Source organism: Helianthus annuus, chromosome 6 (genome assembly GCF_002127325.2).
Source record: "Helianthus annuus cultivar XRQ/B chromosome 6, HanXRQr2.0-SUNRISE, whole genome shotgun sequence".
Taxonomy (NCBI): domain Eukaryota; kingdom Viridiplantae; phylum Streptophyta; class Magnoliopsida; order Asterales; family Asteraceae; genus Helianthus; species Helianthus annuus.
In genome coordinates, this window is record NC_035438.2 from 38,544,869 (window position 1) to 38,567,739 (window position 22,871).

The 22,871-nt window shown below is 35.7% G+C and overlaps 4 protein-coding genes and 2 non-coding genes across 7 annotated transcripts; 2 read left to right on the forward strand and 4 right to left on the reverse strand.

The window, feature by feature from the left end:
* Positions 1-272: 272 nt before the first annotated feature.
* On the forward strand, positions 273-2,994 carry LOC110865257 (protein ALP1-like). The gene is made up of 4 exons (XM_022114493.2): positions 273-389; positions 573-738; positions 1,333-1,814; positions 2,297-2,994. Exons 2-4 carry the CDS (start codon positions 618-620, stop codon positions 2,858-2,860), a joined length of 1,167 nt encoding a protein of 388 aa, XP_021970185.1. The 5' UTR covers positions 273-389; positions 573-617; the 3' UTR covers positions 2,861-2,994.
* Positions 2,995-4,296: 1,302 nt separating this feature from the next.
* On the forward strand, positions 4,297-4,914 carry LOC110865256 (zinc finger protein ZAT7). Its single transcript, XM_022114492.2, has one exon. The coding sequence runs from the start codon at positions 4,365-4,367 to the stop codon at positions 4,812-4,814; it is 450 nt and encodes a 149-aa protein (XP_021970184.1). The 5' UTR covers positions 4,297-4,364; the 3' UTR covers positions 4,815-4,914.
* A 253-nt stretch (positions 4,915-5,167) lies between these two features.
* Positions 5,168-9,789, reverse strand: LOC110865254 (ras-related protein RABE1c). Of its 2 annotated transcripts, none has more exons than XM_022114489.2 (9): positions 9,497-9,789; positions 9,287-9,409; positions 7,118-7,190; positions 6,939-7,039; positions 6,688-6,753; positions 6,478-6,575; positions 6,320-6,382; positions 6,141-6,233; positions 5,168-5,438 (listed from the first exon to the last, which is right to left on the reverse strand). In XM_022114489.2, exons 2-9 carry the CDS (start codon positions 9,357-9,359, stop codon positions 5,355-5,357), a joined length of 651 nt encoding a protein of 216 aa, XP_021970181.1. In that variant the 5' UTR covers positions 9,360-9,409; positions 9,497-9,789; the 3' UTR covers positions 5,168-5,354. The 2 variants fall into 2 exon arrangements, with proteins under 2 accessions (XP_021970181.1, XP_021970182.1); XM_022114490.2 differs by having other exon boundaries at positions 9,287-9,391; positions 9,497-9,777.
* A 941-nt stretch (positions 9,790-10,730) lies between these two features.
* Positions 10,731-12,208, reverse strand: LOC110944628. Its single transcript, XM_035974114.1, has 2 exons — positions 11,764-12,208; positions 10,731-11,530 (listed from the first exon to the last, which is right to left on the reverse strand). Exons 1-2 carry the CDS (start codon positions 12,206-12,208, stop codon positions 10,731-10,733), a joined length of 1,245 nt encoding a protein of 414 aa, XP_035830007.1.
* Positions 12,209-15,709: 3,501 nt separating this feature from the next.
* Positions 15,710-15,783, reverse strand: TRNAI-UAU. The gene has a single exon. It is a non-coding gene; the product is annotated as a tRNA-Ile (tRNA).
* Positions 15,784-15,877: 94 nt separating this feature from the next.
* TRNAI-UAU lies at positions 15,878-15,951 on the reverse strand. Its single transcript has one exon. It is a non-coding gene; the product is annotated as a tRNA-Ile (tRNA).
* Positions 15,952-22,871: the final 6,920 nt, after the last annotated feature.

The following is a 22,871-nucleotide window of genomic DNA, read 5'->3' on the forward strand; positions in this document are numbered from 1 at the left end:
CCACAGGGATTATCCGGGCATTTAACTCAAATATAATATAAACATGTTGACCAGTAAACATTCTAGATTGATCCGTACATAACCGGTTTAACTAAATATATTCACAAATTCGACATGAAATTGACCCAAATTTTATTTTGAACTAAAACTAAACCCATAGATTTCAAGTTAGTTTAATTCCATATCATAGTTAAGGAAAAAGAAAAAATATATTAGTAGTTAAGGAAAAAGAAAAAAAAAAATATACTAGTATTACAAAACAAATCTTTAATTCCTCTCGTTGTCACACCCATTAAGCAACACCAACCCACCCCCATAAACATATGTCGTATTATTTCCATCAAGATTTTCAACCATCTCTTTGTCTATGTTCTATCCTTCTTTGACAAGTAAGTATATCTCAAACCCCTTTATTTTGCATGCTTCAATCACCCAACACAACACCGTTGCATGTTCTTTGTTGTCGTTACTTGTATACGATCTATTTCATCAATCTTTAGTGTTTATAACAAAGCGGGTATCTGTTTTCCACCAATCTTTAACTAAAAATATCTCCTTTTTGTTATGTCAAGATTGTAACATTGGTGGGTGGTTATTCCAATCGGGTCATCTTCTTGATGGGTCCTATAAGAGGTAGGAAAAAGAAAAGGAAAATCGATAATGAAAATGGTGTTGTTTGTGGGTCTTTGGAAGAGGGCTCTGTTGATTGGTGGGATCAGTTCTGCAAGCAGATTACTGGTAAGTTTTGTTCTTGAAAAATTATGTTTTTGCTTGTTTCATATGTGCAGTATAATCAGTTTTAGATGAGTTTAATTTGTGGGTTGTTGTGTTGAAAATGCATCTTGATTGTTGCAATAATTCATTACTAATCTGCTGATTGTGAGCATCTGTAGTTTGTGTTCTTGACCTAAAAGTATGATGAAACTGTGACTGTGAGTGACTTTTGTTAGGGAACTTTATTCTTTTTGTTTTAACTTGTATGTGAAGTTAATAAACTAGATGCAATCAGTTTAGGCTAATGTAAAGTTTTTTATTCCCCTTAAGGGACCCCATTTCTTGATACAAGGGTATTATTTAGTCCGTTATTGTTAGAAAACATGTATTAGGATTAGCCATCAAAAGCTCGTTAGCTAAGCCCGTATGGTCCTCGGAAAATTTGTCTCTATATGCACATTGTATCACAGAAATCATATCAATATTATATCTCTCTTTTACCTTATTATGATATTAGCGTCTTAATGTCTTATTGGTAGAAACAGCCATTTTAGTTACCAATCAACGAAAATGTTTTGAAGAAATCGTGTCAATTAACTCGTTTTCACCTGTTTTCAGGTTCGGTATCTCCTTCAAAAGGTGTGGACGAGTTTGAATTAATTTTCAAGGTTTCAAGAAAAACATTTAACTACATATGCTCAGTAGTAAGCGAGCCCATGATGGCCAAAACAACAAACTTTGCGTTCTTAAATGGCAAATCAATGTCTCTAAACGACCAAGTAGCTTTGGCTTTAAGAAGATTGAGCTCCGGTGACTCGTTAATAGGCGTAGCCAACTTTTTCGGTACAAACCACTCCACTGTCTCTCAAGTCACGTGGCGGTTTGTGGAGGCGATAGAGGAGCGTGGGCTCCACCACCTCCAATGGCCGTCAACAGAAGCGGAAATCACACAGATAAAATCCAAATTTGAGAATATCAGAGGTCTTCCAAATTGTTGTGGCGTGATCGATACCACTCACATTATGATGTTGTTGTCGGCCTCCGATCGAACAGTTGATGTTTGGCTTGACCGTAAGGACAACCACAGTATGATCTTGCAGGTATTTAGAATTGATTTTTATTAAAGAGTAAAGTACACGGATGGTCCCTGTGGTTTACCAAAAATTTGGATTTGGTCCCTAGCTTTCCAAAAGTACACGGATGGTCCCTATGGTTTGCACTTTGTAACGTATTTAGTCCCCAGTCAACAAATCTAAAGGTTTTAGCCTGTCCAATTTAAGGACTAAATGCGTTACGAAGTGCAAACCTCAGGGACCATCCATGTACTTTCGTAAAAAGCCGGGGACTAAATGCATTACAAGTGCAAATCACAAGGACCATTTGTGTACTTTTGGAAAGCTAGGGACCAAATCCAAAGTTTTGGTAAATCACAGGGACCATCCGTGTACTTTACTCTTTATTAAATATGAAAACTTTGACCCGTTTATATATGAACGGGTTGATTTGAATATGCTTTATTTATAACGGGTCAAACAGGTTATACTAGATAAGTTAGCTAAAAAGAAAACGGGTCGATTTGCAGGTGATTGTGGACCCGGAAATGAGATTCCATGACATAGTTACAGGATACCCCGGGAAAATGGACGATTTATCCGTGCTTCAAAAATCATGTTTTTTCGATTTATCAGAGAAAGGAGAGAGGCTAAACGGGAATAAACTGAAGCTTACAGAAGGAACAGAAATTCGAGAATACATAGTTGGAGACTCGGGTTTTCCGTTACTACCTTGGCTCATAACACCGTACCAAGGTCAAGAGCTACCCGAGATAAAAACAGAATTCAACAAACGCCATTTTGCAACAAGACTGGTGGCCCAACGGGCTTTGGCCCGGTTGAAAGATGTGTGGAGGATGATTCATGGAGTGTTGTGGCGACCTGACAAGAATAGGTTACCTAGAGTTATTCTCGCGTGTTGTATTCTGCATAACATTGTGATTGACATGGAAGATGGCGTGTTAGATGAGTTGACTTTGACTCCTCAACATGACTCGGGGTATCAGACTGAGGTTTGTGACATGGCTGACAATAAAGCGTCGGTGTCAAGAGATAAGTTGGCTCTTTACTTGTCTGGAAGACTGCCTGTATGATCTTTTTTATACATTTGGTTTAAGAATTTGTACATTACACACATAGTATGTAGCATGCTTAAAGTTCCAGATATGAGGTTTTTTTTTTTGGTTGACAAAAATAAATAACAGTGTAGTGTATGCATTTCTTTGAAGTGGTGAAAATCTTTGCATGATGTCTTTTAGCAATTTGGGCTAAAGTGTGTTGGCTCGTTAAAAAATGTGAGACGCACTCTGGGGACAGAGTCCCAGGCAAAGGTGCATCATCATGCATGTACAGCTATGCGAGGCGCAAAGTATTTATATATATTTTTGTTTTGTTTTTCTTCATATGATTTAGTTTATAAATAACATTATGTATTGTTGGACTTAATTTTCGACCCATCAAGCTGGATCATGTTGGGCCGACTTGGAGTGCAAGTTGGTTGGAATAGTTACGGGATTGACTGAATTGACTGACAAGTGGATCGGCTTAATGTAACCTAGTCAACAAGTTGGTTGGATTAATGAGTTAGGATTAAATTAAACTAGTAGGTTTATCTCCTATTAGTTTGCTATTTGATTTGTGTTCAAATAAGTTAGCCTGGCTAGAAAGTTTGGTTGGTGTATATAGATTATCCGAATCATGAATTCATTAAGAGAGTTGTAATAGTTATTTTCCGATTAATATACGTGAGAGTTATTCACAAATCTCCATTATTCTTATTGGGACTTGATGTACAACCAAAATAGTCATATATATACAACCTGCTAATGCACAAAATTTGTCCATGTACATGAGACGTGCCTCAAGCTTTTGCTGCATGCGCCTCTTGTACGCTTGTCACCTAACAGTCAGACACGAAGAGTCTTAGCCTAAGTGCACCTTGCGCCTGAGACGTGCAATATAAAACCAAGCCTAAGTCTAGGTAAGACGTTAAAACCTTAGTCATGTTATTGCAACGAAGACAAATCGAAGGAAGGTTGATCGGTGACAACCATGTATAGATCCAATCCAACTAACTTCATTTTGGCTCTGACCACTTTAACTACTACGTTTTTGAAGTGCCAAAAAAACAAAGACTATGTCAAAAGTGTTGAAAGGATAATAGTTACAGATTTTGAATATAATCATGAATAAAATAATTATGGCACATTCGTTATAGTTATACTTGTTATTTTAATTAAAAATAAATAAATTGTATACGTATAAGAAGTTGTTTGAAAAATTAAATCCTTTCACATTTTAGATTTTCTTTCTATATTCTAACTTGCAAAATGTGTTTTGACGCAACACAAAAGTAGATAAATTTCAAAATTCTAGAAAAAGTAGTCATCCCACGGCAAAAAAAGATCGAAGTTTCGTCATAGGTGACGAGTGTTGCCGTCACCTGACCCACTTACCTTCAACATGGGATCACTTTGATATGTGCGTGTTTGTCGGATAGATATATTATATATATGCGTGTGTGTGTTTATTGTTAATACACACAGCAACAGAAGTCAAAACAGTTTACGAAATAAGCTAATAATTCTTTTGTAAGTTATGAAGAGAAATTGGGAGGATGATCGAGAGGTTGAGAACTTAGCTATGGCCAACTGCCTTATGCTCCTCAATCGTGTCGGTGAATCGGGTGGCCGTTCCGGAAGAGTTTTCCACTGCAAGACATGCAACAAGCAGTTCTCGTCGTTCCAAGCGCTAGGCGGCCATCGTACAAGCCACAAGAAGGTTAAACCGGTTGATGAATCGCCGCCAAAGGCTAAGACACATGAATGCTCCATCTGTGGATTGGAGTTTGAGCTTGGGCAGGCGTTGGGCGGTCACATGAGGCGGCACCGTGACAGTCAGCCGGAGAAGAGTGTTCCGACGAAAGCGACCGTTGAGGAGGTTGATGGTAGAGGGTTGTGTTTGGATTTGGATTTGAATTTGACACCCTTTCAGAATGGACTGAAAATTTGGAGTCGTAGTACTGGAACGAGTAGAATTGCTATTTAGAATTCTGTCTAATTTTTTGTAACTTCACTCTTGTATATCTTTTTTATCTTTTTTGTGGAAATGGTAAATACATAGAGAAAATATTTAGGAGCTTTTTAAACTTTCTTTACATTCAAGTACGTAGACTGTATAATGCAAAATACAGAGGAAGCTATCGACTTTCGAACCTGGTGAAGAAGAAACAAAGAGACCAACAGCGGTAAGCCCCCGACACAACCGTGTTGACCATACAAAGGTTAATAAGGTGAAGGATGTCCATCTCAAAACCGACAGAAAAATTATCGTTAAATTTGTGTCAAATGACTTTTTTTAATATAATAAGTTAAAAGAACCTTGTGGATTTACTTCAGGCATGATAAAAACAACAGTAATTATGTCGAATCGAAACTTACAAAGTTAGATACACAACCAAGACCTCCACAATAATAGTATGGTATGGTTACAATAACGTTTACTTCCATTGTCACAGCTACAAGCTATTCCACATGAACAAATTCAAACATCAAACAGAAAACATAAAATCTATGCATCACCATCAGTTTAAGAACCGCAGCAAGCTGATTTCTGAGCGGCTTCACTGTTCCCACCAGTTGCATCCGGTTTATTAATTTTAATCGTAGATGGCTGCAATAATTCAGTGGGTTATGTTTTATCATCAACGGCGTGATCTATCTCAAAAACAAAGGTCGGTGGCCTTTGCCACCGACCAAAAACACCCCTAAACTTTTAAAATAGACACGTACACCCCCTCTTCTTTGAGTAAGTCACAAATTCATTTCTAACTTTTGGTAATTGACAATTTTAGCCCTCCAAACTTCTCTACTTAATAACTTGAAACATCATTTTGTTTAGATTACTTTTAGGACTTTACACCAGTTGTGCGACACATTATTATATTTTTTTTTATCTATGCCTAACCACGTTAATGCCTCTAAATTACTTTTACGACTTTACATAGTTGACTAAATACTTTTACGACTATACACCGCAACGATTGAGACATACTCTATTTTTTTATGTCTTTGGCATTAATGTCACGAATGAAAGTGTGCAACAAAGTCAAAATGTGTAAATGTCACGTGCGGGCACCACACGTTGATTTCATCATCGTACAGTGTAACCGCAATTCTTATATAGGTTACACTAAGTTAGATTGGATACGTCAAAACAAGCATTTTCATAAGTCTCAAAACATGCATTTTCATAAAAAGTTACCTTTTTGGACTTTAGACCCGTAACCCAAGACATACCCATTTTAGCACCTCTAGTTTTAATTGTAGCGTCTTTTTTACCGACAGTAAATGTGAAGTAACTTTGATAACATACCTCAGCCTTGGTGTCGGTCTCCGAAAGCCTTTGCTTGATATCCTTTGCTATCGAAAAGAAAACTTGCTCTACGTTTAGGTTTGTTTTCGCACTCTGCCAACAACAGAAGGTGTTCAAGATTTTCTTTAAGTCGTCTCAAAGAAGTAACGAAAACATAAGTATGCTGTTGGTAAACTTACAGTTTCAAAGAATTTAATGCCATATTCATCAGCAAGTGCTTGTCCCTTTGCAGTCGGTACAGCCTACAGCAAAATGCAATGACGTTTTGATCATTTTGGTTTTCTTAACAACTAAAACGTCATTCAAAGCATACAAAAAGAAAAAAAATATAAAATACCCTTTTGCTTTCATCCATATCAGCCTTATTCCCAACCAAGATCTTGTTAACATTATCAGAAGCATGTTGTTCGATGTTACGAATCCAGTTTCTTATGTCTACCGACACCAGGAAGCAAAATGAGCGAAATAAGTGGCAGTCTCATAATATCAGAGTATCAATTATTAAGTATAGAGTCTAATTAAAAACATTGAGGGGAGAAAACCTTACTGTTGAAAGATGATTCATCTGTAACATCGTACACTAGCAAAATACCCATAGCTCCTCTGTAGTAAGCTGGAGTTTGAGGGATAAAAGTGTAAATTACATGGCATTACGATACGAAACAAAACTAAATGAATATCTATAAACTTTATATATCAGTTCTTTCGTAACTTAGATATATGGATCCGACACAAGAGATGCTGAACATATAAAAACTAAAATCAAAGATACATAAAATGTGTTTTCAAGTGATTTACCAGTTGTGATTGTCCGGAACCGTTCCTGACCAGCTGTATCCCAAATTTGGAGTTTGATCCGCTTGCCATCAAGTTCAATGGTTCTTATCTTGAAATCAATACTGCATCACGAAGTTCGTATTTATGAAGTTTAGAATAATAAATTAAACATCCAGGTAGAAGTTATGAGGTAAACTCACCCAATGGTAGTGATGAAACTAGTAGTGAAAGAACCATCAGAAAAACGCAAAAGAAGACAACTCTTCCCCACACCTGCCAAATAATAGAAAAATATAGCTACAGAAATGTGTTCCAGAATATGATGAATAAGTTTGAGAAGTTGAAACGTTAATGTTCCCAGAAGTCAAATAGCGCATTTTTAAGATATATCTATAAAATAGGCATGCACAAAATTCCAAAGAAAATCTGGTACTAATTGTAACCAACAAAAACGGACACTATTGACTGAAAGTTGAAACCATTTTCATTTACCATATGTAGTTTGGATTGTTTGTATCAAGCAGGTAGGATGGTTGGGCATTTATAGTGATAAAGGTTATGGTCCACATACTTCATAATTAATGTTGGGAGGAGGTGTAAAAAAAGGTTGACAACAAACACAATCTTTATTATAGTGGGGTCTTTCTATATCTACGCTTAAAAAAAGAACAAAAGAAATAGAAAGAAAATAAGCATCCTTCATCAGGATATATGTGTGTGTGTGCGTGCACAACAATAGATTATTCTAAGCAACAAAAATCTGGAAATTACGCATTAATCTTTGGAAATAAATCTGACTTATTGTGATATTAACCAATTATAGATTGTCAAGGATTCATCTAGTTAGGTCAAAACACTATTAAGATAAATAGTCAGTTTCCTACTTCTATACTAAGTTTAGACCATTGCAATGTCTTGTGTTCTTATTATACAACTAGTTATATAATCTCACATTATAACATAGTGATATTATTGTTTAGGTGTGAGCTTTGCGTATTTTGGTGCTCTCACTCTTCCGACTTCTGTAGTCCTTTCCGGTTCTTGTCTATCCCATCCTAGGAAAAATATACAAAAACTGTTGACGTACTTTCACATACTTTCTAGACTGTGCTCAAATAAAGACGATTCAACAACACGCTATATCATCACAAGATACAATGCCATATTTATCCGATTTAGTCAAGCTAACTTACATCAAAGAACAATTTTAGACCTTGATGGACCGAATGTTAACATCTCAACTGTTATTGACTGTTAAAGAGAAATGATTTGAATATAACTGGAAAAAATTGATTGTTAAAGAGAAATGATTTGAATATAATTGAAAAAAAAAAAGTGCCATTAATATGAATAAGAGAGTATGAGTGACAGATAAATCAATTTTTCAAGTGTGTAACTGAAAGACATGTAAAGATACATTGACATTTCATTTACTTTGCTTCCCATGCTATGCGGGGTATAAGAGCCAAAAAGAATCTTCAAACAATGGATATACATCAATTTACGACTCCATAACCCACCGACTTTCATAAAAACCCTAACCACCTTACCCCCTTTATCTATTACTTCTCCATAGACACTTGCTTCTTCCAAATTATTCTAACAAGTTTTTTTAAAGAGAAGAAAAATTAAGAGAGTAACAAAACAAACTTTATAGAAACTAGCTCTTTCCATTGTAATTATGGGGCAAACAAAAATACTAACAGAAAAAAGTACAATTTGGACGTACAATTTGGAATTAACATGGGCAATTATTTGGTTGTTTGGTTGTATTAGTTAGAATAACAATATTGTTTTCTATTTTGGTACGTCTAAGACTTCACATTCCACAACATATAGTCTCACAAATAGAGAGATCTTAATGACTTTTTTGCGTGATCACGCCTTTCATAGTCGATAACGTAGCGTATCTCATCTTCTATTGTAGTTCTCTCCTCAACCCTTCTATTGTTGCATATATTGTCTTTCATGAATACTATCATACGTGCTCATGAGTCATGACAGCCGCATCAAGCCAAGCCGACAATGTTATTATAAATTTCTAATACACCCTTTAGCCTGTCTCTTCATCTCTTGCAGAAAACAGCACCACTAGTAAGAAACTATCAGCACCGCACTCTCTCTCTCTCTCTCTCTCTCACACACACACACACATCAAGCATAACATTCATCAACTAAGCAGCATATTCCACAAACCACAACTCAATGATCAAGACATCATAAATCAACCTAGATCAGTACAAAAATCACATTCAAAATACCTAAAACCTATTTTTCCTTGCTAACAGATTCACCAATTTCAACATCATGCAAGCACATAATCTATACAAAACCTAATATAAACCGGTAAACAAAAAACTTAAACATACCGCTATCGCCGATCAAAAGAAGCTTAATAAGATAATCATAATCTGCACGTGCCCTAACAGGTGGAGCGGCCATCGTATAATCAAACTGAAGTCGAATAAAAAGCCCTAAAAACAACTCTATATCTGTTAAACAAAAAAAAACACAACAAATTCACAAATCAGAAACGAAACTTCAATCGATAAATCAATTTGAAAGCATACGTTACACACCAGATCAGAAATCGATCAGCGATCTGACTGTAGTTGAAGAGATGAATGGTATTGTAATAATAAAGCTTGACCTAAGTGACAATAGAACCGTTGTGATGAGGTAGTGTTTACAGGTAGCTGCTCTGTTTTCCGGTGAATCCCCTGTGTAAGAGGGGATGAGAACGATGAAGCGAAAGAGAGAGTTTCAGGTGTTGACGGGAACAAGATTGGAATGTAGACAGCTGTCGGTTTTCGTTTTTAACGGAAATGTTCGCTGTGATAACGGTGGCATCGTCTTTCTTTGTATTTATTTTCGAGTAAAGTGTTATTTTTGAAGCTTTGATTTGGTCATTATTGTCACTAGGTTGTCCATTTTTTAACTTAAAACTCATAACTTGATTTGAATCTCAAGCCATCCGTATAAGAGAATATTCAAAAAACAAAAAAAAAAAAAAAAAAAAAAAACACCCTAACACAATCAACCTGAACTTTGGTTGGATATTAGGTCATTTTTTCTCATTGAACAATCTGACTCGAAAAACTCAAAACACGAAACCCGAATATTCATTGTCTTTTTATATATGTGATTTGGTTTGGAGTCTCTTGTACATGCAACATTTCTCGAGACTTTTAAACATTAGCATGTCATATTGTCAAATAATCTTTGAATTTTAAAGATAGGTTTTAGTAGCAAGTAGGATTTAATTGTCACATATTGGCAGCGGTGTAATTCCTTTTATAAGTAATTTAAAAGGGTGTTTAAGTCCGTAACTTCGAAGTATGGCCTATATATCAAATAAGCAACATGGAAGCCGCTTCCTTTAGTTAACTCAATGATAAATTAAAAAATTTAATGCATGCAAACAGATCAAAACATTGCATATAAGTAGTTCGTGTCATCAAAACTTTGACTTACTTGCCACATAGGTAGTCCATATCAGCAAAAACTAATTAGGCTAGAGGGTATGGTGATGCTCCTCCAAGGGAGGATGATCCGCCACGTAGGCGCCATGTCATAGTCCTCCCAAGGATGCTTCATCCCACAAAACTAGAGGGTATGGAGGATGGTCCTAGTCACTTTTATGTTTTTTTTTTTGAATCTTCTATTTTTTTTTAAATCTTCTACTTTTTTTAACATTTAACAAATAAACTAACAAAATATTTTCATTAATATTAAAACCACATTACATAAACTTAAAAAAAAACATAAACTTAATAAAAAAACATAGACTTAAAAAAAGAAAAAAACATAGACTTAAATAATATCATGCTTCTTCATAATGTCGTTTTGTAATTTTTTCAACATCGAACGTTTCGGCTCGGGATACTCATCGACATCCATCGTTATTATTTCCCATTCCTTGAGTCGATTTTTTTCATCGGAAATTCGGATTTTCTCATTCGACAATCGGACCTTCTCGCGTAACTTTTCTTCCGCTACACGAGTTTTTTCTTCGACGGCCCGCTCCTTCACCTTCGCCTTTTGGGCTGAGACGTCCGTGTACGTTTTTAAGTGTTCCATAAACTCTTCCATCTTCGGGTCCACCTTTTCCTTTTCTTTACCCTTGGCCCGCTCCTTATTTGATTTGTCCCGGCCCGGTGGACGCTCCGCTTCATGTACGGCGTACTCCTCTTCGTCAAACTCGGCGTCATCATTTAAGTTTATGTGACACCTTGCGTCCGATCCACCGGTGCTAAAACTACCCGTTTCCGATGTTTTTTGGCGTTTCGCCATCTCCACCTCGTTGGGAATCGGCGCCCATTTTGGTTCATTTTTCATAATTCCCCACGCGCGAACGTGTGCAAAGTTGGTATTACCATTGTTCGCCTTATACTTCTCCAACGTTTTTTTGAACACATCGTCATCGCTCATGCCACCACGACGCCCACTTGTATATATTTTATTATATTCCTCGCAAAACTTATTGACGAACGCGTTCATTTTCCGCCACTTTGATGAAACCGAGTCGATATCTCGATACGGGCCTTGCTCCATAAGCTCAAGGAACTTCGCCAAAACCTTGGACCAAAACCCGTCACCCGTTTGGTTATTACCTATAAAAAACAAACAAAATATATAAAGTTAAACAAAGTGTTAACAAAATAAACAAACTTTAAAACAATTAAAAACTTTAAAAAAATAAACAAACTGTTAAGAAAAAAATAAACAAACAAAAAATTAAACTTAAAAAAAAAACAAACTGTTAAGAAAAAAATTATAAAAACAAACTTTAAAAAATGTATAAACTTAAAAAAAAAATAACTTTTTGTCGGGTGTGTAGACGTGCCTATGTAAGCCTTCGCTAAGGCTTCTTCTTCGATTGGCGTCCACTTAGTCGACTTCGGTTTGGACGGTTGCTCACCCACCACTTGCTTGCCTTTTTTCCGTTTGCCTTTTTCTTTAGACGGTTGGGTTTCGGGAACAACCTCCATATCGTCGTCGGGTTCGGATTGTTGAACGGGTTGCGTCGGGATCGGTTGGGGTTGAACGGGTGGTGTCGGGTTCGGTGGGAAATTCAAAGCACCCCGCATCATCATTTGTTGAAGGGCTTGATTTTGAGAGAATTGAGCGAATTGGTTTGGCGAATGTTGGTATGATGCAAACGCATTTGATGAATATTGCGATAATTGGTTCGGTTCTAGCGTCGGATAATATCCCGGAACCGAGAAAACATTCGGTTGGGCCGGGTTGTTGGGATTGTTCGGATTGTTCGGGTTGTTGAAAGGATCCATGATAGAGTATAAGGTTTATAAAAGTGGAAGAAGATTTATAAAAGTTAAGTGAGATGGATGAAATTTTGGGGTTAAATTTGTGGCGGGTTGGTGTAGCTGGCGTCGTCGGACCAGGACGGGTGGGGGACGGGACCATACCGTGTAGCCTTAGGTTAACTTTTAATTAGTATGGTATCGCTTATGGAAAATAGATTTAAAGTTGGGATTGCCACAAAACATTTCCTTAGTTAGGACTCTTATCGACCAATATGTCAAAGTTGGGATTATTAAAAACCAACTTTACATTTAAAAACAATACAACAATTTGTATCATTGACTAAAAGAATTAAATATTCAAGGTGAAAACTAGCATTAGAATCAACTTCATTAATCCAATACCATTATGACGAGTGATGGCCACCACCTATTATGATCATCGTTGTTGAGTAAATACATTTCATCAACATACTAGCCCAATTCTTCAACACTGTGACCATAACAACATTAATGTAGTTCATGCTGCAAATAACATGGCTAATTTATTACTCACATGTAGGGGTGTGTAAAAACCGAATCAATTAATTCATAACCGAATTAACTAATTAAATCGAACCGATGTAACCGAACGGTACCAAAAACCGGTGGGTCGGTTATGGTTAACAAGCCTTCCATACCCGCCAAAATCGAACCGAACCGGTCTATTCTAAAAACCAACAATGGTGGGTCGATTATGGTGTGTTGGTATGAGAATTGGTTGCATGTGTACAAAACATTTTTGTCATTAATTCAGATTAGTATGTTTTCCTTATTATGATGCTATACTGAGACCTGCTTTAAGCTCATTGTCTTCGTATTGTTGGTTTCAATGTCATTTTAACTTCTTGCATATTTACAAAAACATTTTGGTAATTAACATTATATTAATATTGTGGGCATTCAGATTAGTATGGTTTCCTTTGGGTCTATGATGTTATTCTGAGAGTTGTTGTAAGCGTTTAAGATGCTTTTATTTACCTATAAAATTCTTACAGGTTTATCATGTTTGTGTTTGTTGTTCTCACATTATTGGTTTGAATGTCCATTTGATTTCTTACATACATGCAAAACATTTAGATAGTTTATATAATGTTAATTTACAAGATTTTTATGCATTGTTGGTTGTACCTTTACTTTGTTGGTTTTATATGCATTGTTGGTTGTACCTTGTGCGTTGTTTAGTTTTAGTTTGTTGTTTTCTTGGGTAGACGACATGTAACGTTCCATATTTTCGTACGTTCTATTTTTAGAAACTTGTATTTGTATGCAATTTCAATCATTGTAATCCGAGACTTTCGATCAATGGAAATCATATATTTTTTTACCATACTTATTCATTCATACATGCACCCAACGTAATCAATCACAGAATTCGAATCTTATATAGAACCTACGCATACTTAATGCTTACATGATCATTAAAATGTTAATCATACATACTCATACATTATACATATTTATATATACCTTAAATACATAAAAACAAGTTAAAATATAAGTTTCCAACCTGAAATAGCATCAAAACCAAGTCTAAGGGCTGAATGTGCACAAAAATCATGAGGTTTGGAAATACACTCCCTCGCGCGACGCGAGACCCTTTGATCTGCAGAAAGTTGTTAGATGTTACAGATTTACCTGTTAAACTCTTATTAGTTAACTTTGTTTATTATATGTTTAGTCTCCCTACTGTAACTTTAGTAATATACATGTTTAGTCCCTCTACTTTTATTCCTTTTAGTATTTCGCCCTTTATTTTTTTACTTGCTAACGTGACGAACCAACCTGGCCTGGACACAAAACGCGGGTAAAATTTCTAGTTACTATTAATTATAGAAGGACAAATATATAAACATATGTTGCTATAGTGCTATGTGCATAGCTTTCATTTTATAAGGTTATGCGATATGGACTTTAAAACGTAGACGTGGCCATTGCGGGCTTGCAGGGAACTTCACGTCTAGGGGTGGCAATTGTGTCGGGTTGATGAGTTGGCGGGTTGGTGGGTTGAAATGTTCAACCCGAACCCGACCCATTATTATTATTCGGGTCAAAGATTTCAACCCTAACCCGACACATATTAATTCAGGTCAACCCGAACCTGACCCGTTTAACCCATATTTTTAAATGAGTGATATACGTTGATGATTTATAAACGAGTTGTTCAGTTTTAAGCGGGTTATCAATAACATGTTTAATGATAAGTATGAGTGTTATAAATAAATAATATAATGTGTCAGAATTAACATTATTATAACTGATCATGTAAAATAGAAACCGAAAAAACAAAACAAAAACAAAAATATAAAAGATTTTTTTATCTAAATAGTTAAACGGGTTAATGGGTCAACCCGTTTTTATACATGTCAACCCGAACCGACCCGTTTTTTTTAAAACGGGTCGTGTTAGTCGACTCAACCCTGTTTTTTCGTGTCGGGTTCGGGTCGGGTTAACGGGTCGTGTCAAGAATTGCTGCCCCTGATCACGCCCCTCTATGCTTCCCGTGAGTTTCAGAGTGAACATGACCACAACTCCACTCGTCACGAAAAATAAAAAAGGATTTGAAGTGTTGCGAGGAAGAAATATGATGTATAGGTGGGGGTGACGGGTAACACCATGCCTCGCCCTTGGTGGGGGAGAGAGGGGAAGCGGGGAGGCCCTGCTTGTATAACACATTCTAAAAATCAAATAATCGACTATTACTTGGTAACTACATAGTTATGTTCAACCAATTTCCAATCTCGACTTATTATTAATGCATACAACAATATTCACATCATCATATAGTCATGTCCTCCATAAAGCTTTCAAATATTACATTTTGAAATTTCAAAATGTTACAATTGTGGTAGTTGATATTCTAAATGAATTAATGTACTTCATCAAGATGGCATGTTTGAAATCATGGTAGTGGTGGACTGGTGGTATCACATCTCTTTTGTATAAATAATAGGGATCACATATGAAACCAAAAAGGTTACATCTCTTTAAACAGTTAAACTATTATCACATATTTGTCTCGATCATTAGACCTTATTGTGAGGTGTCTATCCAAATACGACGTTATTTATGGTTCTACTCTTATGATGTTATCAAGCTTGATTTCCCTATTGCACAAGGGATTAACGGTTGCATTTTTTAAGCATGTGAATGAATCCATGATTTCTTGTTTACCACAAAATATATTTTGTTTTTTTTTTTACTCTACTCTAGACACAATAACGCTATTGTATCAAGCATTTTAAGTTCTTGATATATGACTTATAAGTTATGCATAGACACGGGAGCTAAAAAAAATGTTATAAACATATATGAAAGTATGAAAAAAAAAAACACACACACAAGTTTTTAGGAACTAAAGGAAAAATACTAGTGAAAAAAAAGATTTACTAAACAAGTCAAAAACATGTTACAGGAACTAAAGAAAAAATACAAGTCAAAAGACGATTAACAAATGTAATCATCATCTTCTACAAAATGAAGTATTATTGGTCCCGGCGGGGCTCGAACCCGCGACCTTCGGCTCATAAGACCAACGCTCTAACCAACTGAGCTACGGGACCTTTTGACTTACAGATTCCGTCATTAGTCTTAATAATCGTACTTAATGACTGACACTGAAATTAAACAAATAATTGGTGTCGGCATTAGCATGATTGGTCCCGGCGGGGCTCGAACCCGCGACCTTCGGCTCATAAGACCAACGCTCTAACCAACTGAGCTACGGGACCTTTTGACATATAGAATCCGTCATTAGCATTATTAATCGTACTTATTAACTGACACTGGAATCAACCAATCAAATTGATATTTAGACGAAATAAGAAACTAACTCCAAAAAACAGGATAAAGTATAACTAATTTCTTGAGTATCATGAATTGGTTACATGTCTTTTCTGTATGATACTACTTTTAGAAACATATTTTATTACGTCTTTATATATTTAATAAACATATAATGAAAAGTAATATATTCAAAAGTTAATGCTTGAAGAATATGCTTCACATATGCTCTACCATTAACTCAAAAGCTCATATTATAGGTCCAAACAGATCTTGATCACTTTCTTAGACTCTTTTTATTCACATATTCTAGTCTTATGGTTGTCACTTACATGAGGCTCTTGTGAGGTTCAACATAAGAGCCACCATCAGGTGGTGCAAGGCGGAGGATAGTGGTGGTGGTGATGACGATGGTGGAATCAAGTTTTGAGATGGTGAAGTAGTGAAACTGTCTTTGAAGTTTGAATAGTCGGGCAACTGCACAAGCTTTGGCAAAATACAAGAAGAAACTATCTTTTATTTCTTTTGAAAAAGTTGAGGAGAAAACTATAGTCATGAAATATTTTGGTGTAACTTCCTATACATTGTTGGTGTAATCGAAACCTATTGTAACGGCTTTAGAAGGGCCTCATGTGTTGTTATATGATCATTTCAAGAAATTTTCCATAGAGATGCAGCGGGAAACTTGTATATGTATGAAATATAAAAGGAGCTGTATTTTTGTAACCAAAAGATAAAGTCGTAATATACCTAAAAATATAGATCTATCACATTCACAAGTCACATTCACAAGTCAAACGACACCAATTCTTTTCAACAATGTATAGTCAGATAATCATAACCAATATAAATGGTCATTATCTCTATTTTGGGGTTTGAATATTGACTAGTTATAAGCAATTATAATAAAATATATATTTTTAACAACAAAATATGTATAGAAAGCATTAAAAGCTGATTACCCAACTACAAAAGTTAATAGAAAATATGAATGTGTGTATAAGTGATGGGGTACGGTACTAGACCCGACCCGAGCGGTCGGGCTTCCCGTTACTTATTGCTTTTATATTAACTATTTATTATTGTTGCTACTAACCCAACCGCGAGGCCCAACGCGATGTAGTTTACACTACTTTGGGCCGGAGCTTGTAGAGATAACCCCTAACTGGGCCTGGCCCATTGAGGTTAGGGGAGGCCCATATCCCCCTATATAAAGAGGTGTTCACCTCATTATTAGTGGAGGAGAGATGGAGCCACACACTTTGGTAGCTGGAAACAGGAGAGTCATCTCCTACCGGCAATCTCTACAGCTCCACTTTCTTCTCTTCTCTATTGCAGATCTAGGTTCAAGATGAAGAACAATATGTGATTCTTCACCCTCATGTAGAACGCGGTCCAGTCATCTCGGGGTGATACCGTGTTTCTTCAATAAGTTAAATGAATTAAAATTATAATGGGAAGTGCTGGTAGGAGATGAGTCAATAAAAATTACAAATTAGATAATATAAGTAAAAAGGTTATTATATGAATAAATAAAGCTGTATGCAAAAAGGTTAAACGAAATTAAAAAAATGCGAAGGTGGAAGATGAATGGATTAGTAATAGAAAATTTGTATTGTATTAGGATGGTTATTATTATATAACACACCTGTCCCATAGAAAATACAGCAGACTTCTATGTTTTTAAACATAACTAGTTTATGTTTATGGAGGACAATACAATAACAGTTCTATCCGGTAGATTCTACAAAATGTTTGGAAAAAGTGAGATACAGGTAAATCTTACCTTTATACGAAGATTTATACAAGGAAAAGCTCTTGATTACTAGTAGATTGTCGGCATAAAAAGCTCGAATAGTGAAAATTATCACTATCAACTATATTGCACAATAAAACTGATTACAACTTCGGATGTTGATCAAGTGTGGTACAATTGAATGCGGTGGTGAAGCTTGAGATTTCTGACCGGAGGGTCGAAAACATATATACCAAAAATTTCTATAAAACCGGGGGGTAAAAAACGTATATACCCAAAAATTTCTATAAGAAAACTACATGCTCTCAATTACTGAGCGAAAATTTCGGGGGGTCGGTTGTCCCCTCCCGCCCCCACAAAGCTACGCCCTTGATTGAATGCTAAGTGTGTTGTGAGAGCTCTGGTTTGCAATGTATGCGAGTGTGTGTGTGTTTCATCGTAATTGTATAAACTAACACTTGATAAACCCCTTTTGAATAAGCCTAACAACTAGTTCCGAAATTCTTGGAAGACCACTATCAAGCCCCCATGACCGTTTGTGGAAGTAGCATGTGCAGCATCTTGAACGAATTATGCCCGAGATTCTAGCTGAGACTCAATCCACTCCGTTAGTAACCTGCACATGATCATTAGAAAACATCAAGAACAATTGTTAGAGATCATATGTAATGATAAGGGTCCTTGACCCTTTGAGTCCCTTCATCATCCGCTAAGGATAACTGATCCAAGCAACACTTCAGGATGTATGATCCACAGTTATTAAAACCTATGTCCTAACAATTGCCCCCAATATGGCAGTTGTGATAGGATTCACAGCTGTCATATTCCCATTGAATTCGGACTAGCCGTTACAGCATGCAACTAGCCGTTATGATGTCTGACGTAAGCGATTGGACTGACTACAACCATCATTGCGATTTATAGGCTTAGAAATAACTCCCAAGTCCCTTTAAAGATCAGAAGATCCTCTCATATATCTCCATTCCAGAGTTTATTTAGATAGTACTCTTTCTCTGAGAATGACGAATGTAACGCCCCAAAAACGGGTATGGTAATTTAAACCCGATTAATATAAAGGAACGGTTAAAGTACCGTTAGTGGTAAAGGTGAAGCCGTAAATAAAATACCTAGGAACAATTTTAACCTAGTGGTAACATGAATATAAGTAACAAGATAAGAGTTTTAGTCTCATTTATTATCAAACGAAAGTTAAGGGACCAAAACCGTTAAAAGGGAAACAAGAATTTTAATAAATAAAATTAAAACACAACACAAACACATAGTGTGTGTGTGTGTCGACGTCCAAGAGAAGGAAGAACAAGGGTTCCAAACCCTAGTTCATGAAGAAGCTTCAATTGAAGGAAAATTTGGAGCTCAAACTTATGATTGAACACGAATAATGATCACCTACACAAGGGGATCATGAGGTATGTCTTAAAACTTAGATTTGGTGATTTTGAATGAAGTGGGTCATGTATAATCCGTGAATTAAGTTGTAATTAGAATGAATACTTGTTAATGCTATCATGTTGAAGTTGAATCATGGTTAAATTTTTAGTTATTTGGATGAATTAGAATTAAACCCATTGCATGAGTGAGAAGAAGATGATCATGATGAACTTGTAAGCGTTATATTGTGATTATGTAATGTATAATGTGTTATATGAAAGATTGTGATAGATAAATTTGATGTGGAATTGATGATCATGAGATTTTGCTTGAATATGATGGTTTATGAGATGAAATTGGGAAGGACATGCTTGAAACACTTGTACCTTATTGTCACACCCCGATATTTCCACGTATTACCGGTGGGCCCGGTGGGGAGTATCGTGACGTAGTTGATATCATCATAGTCAAATAATCACAGTTTAATGCACAGCGGAAGTCTAAAATAATAATGCAAACCGAATTTGAAAAGTATAATAAAATATTATACAAACGGTCGATAAAGGATCCACAGGCGGATCTAAAACAGATAACAAATTTATTGTTCAACAGACTTTAAGCACTAAGAACTTGCAAGATTCCTTAATTAGTGCTCAGGAGCTTCCAGCCCATTACGCGTAGTACCTGCCACTTAGTCTTTTGAAAAATACGTCAGTTTACACTGGTAAATACAATTAACTGACTCTTTTGAAAAGTATTTATAAAATTGGTTTGGATGCACAAGGCATAAAATCTTTTATAACTTGGGACAATTATTTAAAGTAATCTTGTATACAGATTTACATGTTTGTCGTCCGTTCAGGACCAGAATAGAAGAGCCGGTACAAGATTAATAGACACACCACAAGTATAGGCCCACAAGAAGTTTCCTTATGAGTGAGATACCGTTTTTACATACGCAACTGTCAGGTGTATGCCTACACCCCGTGCTTAAGCCGTGGCCATTTCAAATGAATGAGCCGAGGATATCCAGGACACGGTCATTAACCCCCCAAAGGCTTTGCATCAAACAAAACAGATAAAATGGGTTATCTCAATGATTTAACCACTAATCGATTAAATATCCAATACCCGACCAAGCGGTAATAATTTACCGTATCCCAAGCCCGTATAAGGGAAAATAAGTCAAAAGTATTTACCTGAGCTAAAATGTAATTTATTCTCAGCCGTATATTCTAATCAGCTGCTGTAGGTAGCTTTTACTGGGCTCCTAATCTGGAACGAATGTTTTAATATCCTATAAGATTTCCTAACGGATCTTATTTAAGTTGTAACTTAGACCGGATAGTTTTTAAGAAAAGTTTACGGCGCGAAACGCTAGATTAAGCGATGACCGGATTGGAATGTGATTTAGACCCAACAAGTATGAAGACTTGTGTAAAATGGGTAAACTAAATACATTCTGGAATTTGAAATGAAAATGATAAGGTTTGACCCGTTTCGGCTAATTTATGTAAACTAGTTACATAAACCGTACCGAACGCGTATATGCATCACGGGTAACCGGATGAGTCATGTACAAGTTCCACAAGTTAATATGCTTTAAATATGATATGATATCAGTAGGATATCAACAATTATACCCAAAACGAATTTAAAAACCAATTTAAGCCCCGAAAGGGTATTTTGGTCATTTTAAAGTTTATAAAAGAGGTTTTAATAGCAAACTGAGGTTATGGTCTAAAATATTCAGTAAAAATGTTTATTTTATCAAGTTACATCAGTAAGATATCATATATATATATATATATATATATGTGAGGTTTATCATTTATGGCCAAACTATGCACCGTAGGGGCATTTTGGTCATTTCACATATGTTTTTAAGGTCAAATTTGGAAATCTGAGTTCAAGACTTATACTTACTGTTAAAGTATAAAAATTTATTTTTAAAATCAACAGGTAACAAGTCTTAGGCGTTAAATATGGTTTTAAACCATACTATGCGCCTAATTAGCGTAAAAGTCGGTAATTAACGATATTCAAGATGTTTATAAAATTCTGAAGTTTTGATCAGTCTTTAATATTAAAAATATTTTATTTAACATATGACATCAGTAGGAAAAGGTTTGGTATGTAAATGATATGTAAAACTCATTTTATTGATGAAAAGGGCATTATCGTCAATTACCGAATTACACAAGAACGCTATGTTATGGTCAGTATAAAATTTGGCAAAAATTTTCAAAAATCCTTAAATATTATATCATAGCAGTGGGTAGCAAGTTTGGTGCCAAAAATTGGGTTTAAATATGATTTATGCTAAAAATGCCATTTCATTAACAAAAAGTTTTTGTTTTACGATATCTTGCATAACTTTTATTTTAGACTAGAAACTGATGTCAAATTTTTAGGACATAGTTATATATCAGTAATAAAACTTTTTGTCCTCTCACATTTTCAAAAATCTCGTTTTAACAACAAAAGGGCATAATGGTCAATTTTAAGCAAATAACGGAACATGCATGTAATCTCTGATTTCTAAGGAACCATGTAGTATAACTTCAGAGAGTTATACTAACATATAATATGGTCCCAAAGGAACCCTAAGGCATAAATAAATTAAGCTAAATCGGGTCAGAACTGAAAGTCAAAGCAAAAGCCTACTTTTGCGACTTTCGTTTGCGAACCGAGCCTAAACTCTGAATTGTCGGGTTGAACATGCCTAAACATGTTCTTATATTATTTACCAAGTTATTTAAATGATAAAACGTATTTTATAGCTTCTACATTATCAGTTATGCATTTTATTAAAAACTGACCCGTTTGACCTTCATTTTAATTATTTTGACCCGACAATTTAACTAAGTAAACGTGATAATTAGGAGGTGCCCTTTTGAGGGATTAACACCTACCTAATTACGATCACGTAGCCATGTTCGTTGCGAACAATGGGTTGACCATTTATGGTATAGCTAAAAGTCAAAGCATTTATCGTTGCGAACAATGGCTTGACCGTTATGGTCTAGCCACGAAAGGACACTTACATATGGTCCTTAGGACTGAATTGAACTCAGAAGAGGTTCCAAAATAATCAGGATCCTCAAGTTTCAGAGATAGGAAGAATGAAAGTGCAAATGAGAATGAGAATTCTTGGCCCTTATATAGTTTTTGTGATCCTTCAAGATCTTGTTAAGTGTTTAAAGGTGCCATGAGATCTTTACAGGTGTAATCTGGTTTTCTAAATCAGTTAACAAGTCCATTGTTTCATTAAAATGGTTTTGTGAAGGAACTAGAATGAAAAACCATCAAAATATAAGGAAACAATGAGTTGGGTTGCTGTTTGGTTAGCTCGCGGCCCGCGTAGGCCTTGGGCCTGGTGATCGCGACCAGCCAGCGAGGTCTGGCTCAAAATAAGTTTGGCAGCATGCGCAGAAATGGTCCCTGTCCTATATTTTCAGCATTTTTAACTTGTTTAACTTATAAAAATGACATATTTGGTCTCTCTGACTTCTGAATCAGATGGATACAAATTCAAAAATAACTTTTGAAGGTTGTCAAGAACAGTCCTTTACACTTTTACTTGTTATATAACTTTCAAACTTTACATTAATGACACAATATTTTCTAATTTATTATGTCATGTTAATACAAGGTACAAAGACCTCTAGTAATCGTTCTTAGGCATCTGGAAGTTCGACCGAGCATTGCGAAGTCTTCGGT

What these genes read in the sequence shown, in the direction of transcription:
- LOC110865257 (XM_022114493.2), top strand. Translation starts at nt 618, where the DNA reads ATGGGTCCTATAAGAGGTAGGAAAAAGAAAAGGAAAATCGATAATGAA. An exon ending in GTTCTGCAAGCAGATTACTG is followed by an intron (nt 739 to 1,332) that starts GTAAGTTTTGTT and finishes ACCTGTTTTCAG; the next exon opens with GTTCGGTATCTCCTTCAAAA. An exon ending in ACCACAGTATGATCTTGCAG is followed by an intron (nt 1,815 to 2,296) that starts GTATTTAGAATT and finishes GTCGATTTGCAG; the next exon opens with GTGATTGTGGACCCGGAAAT.
- LOC110865254 (XM_022114489.2), bottom strand. Translation starts at nt 9,359, where the DNA reads ATGGCCGCTCCACCTGTTAGGGCACGTGCAGATTATGATTATCTTATT. An exon ending in AGTTTCATCACTACCATTGG is followed by an intron (nt 7,040 to 7,117) that starts GTGAGTTTACCT and finishes TTCGTGATGCAG; the next exon opens with TATTGATTTCAAGATAAGAA. An exon ending in GCATTAAATTCTTTGAAACT is followed by an intron (nt 6,234 to 6,319) that starts GTAAGTTTACCA and finishes TGTTGTTGGCAG; the next exon opens with AGTGCGAAAACAAACCTAAA.
- LOC110944628 (XM_035974114.1), bottom strand. Translation starts at nt 12,208, where the DNA reads ATGGATCCTTTCAACAACCCGAACAATCCGAACAATCCCAACAACCCG. An exon ending in CTTAGCGAAGGCTTACATAG is followed by an intron (nt 11,531 to 11,763) that starts GCACGTCTACAC and finishes TGTTTTTTATAG; the next exon opens with GTAATAACCAAACGGGTGAC.
- LOC110865256 (XM_022114492.2), top strand. Translation starts at nt 4,365, where the DNA reads ATGAAGAGAAATTGGGAGGATGATCGAGAGGTTGAGAACTTAGCTATG.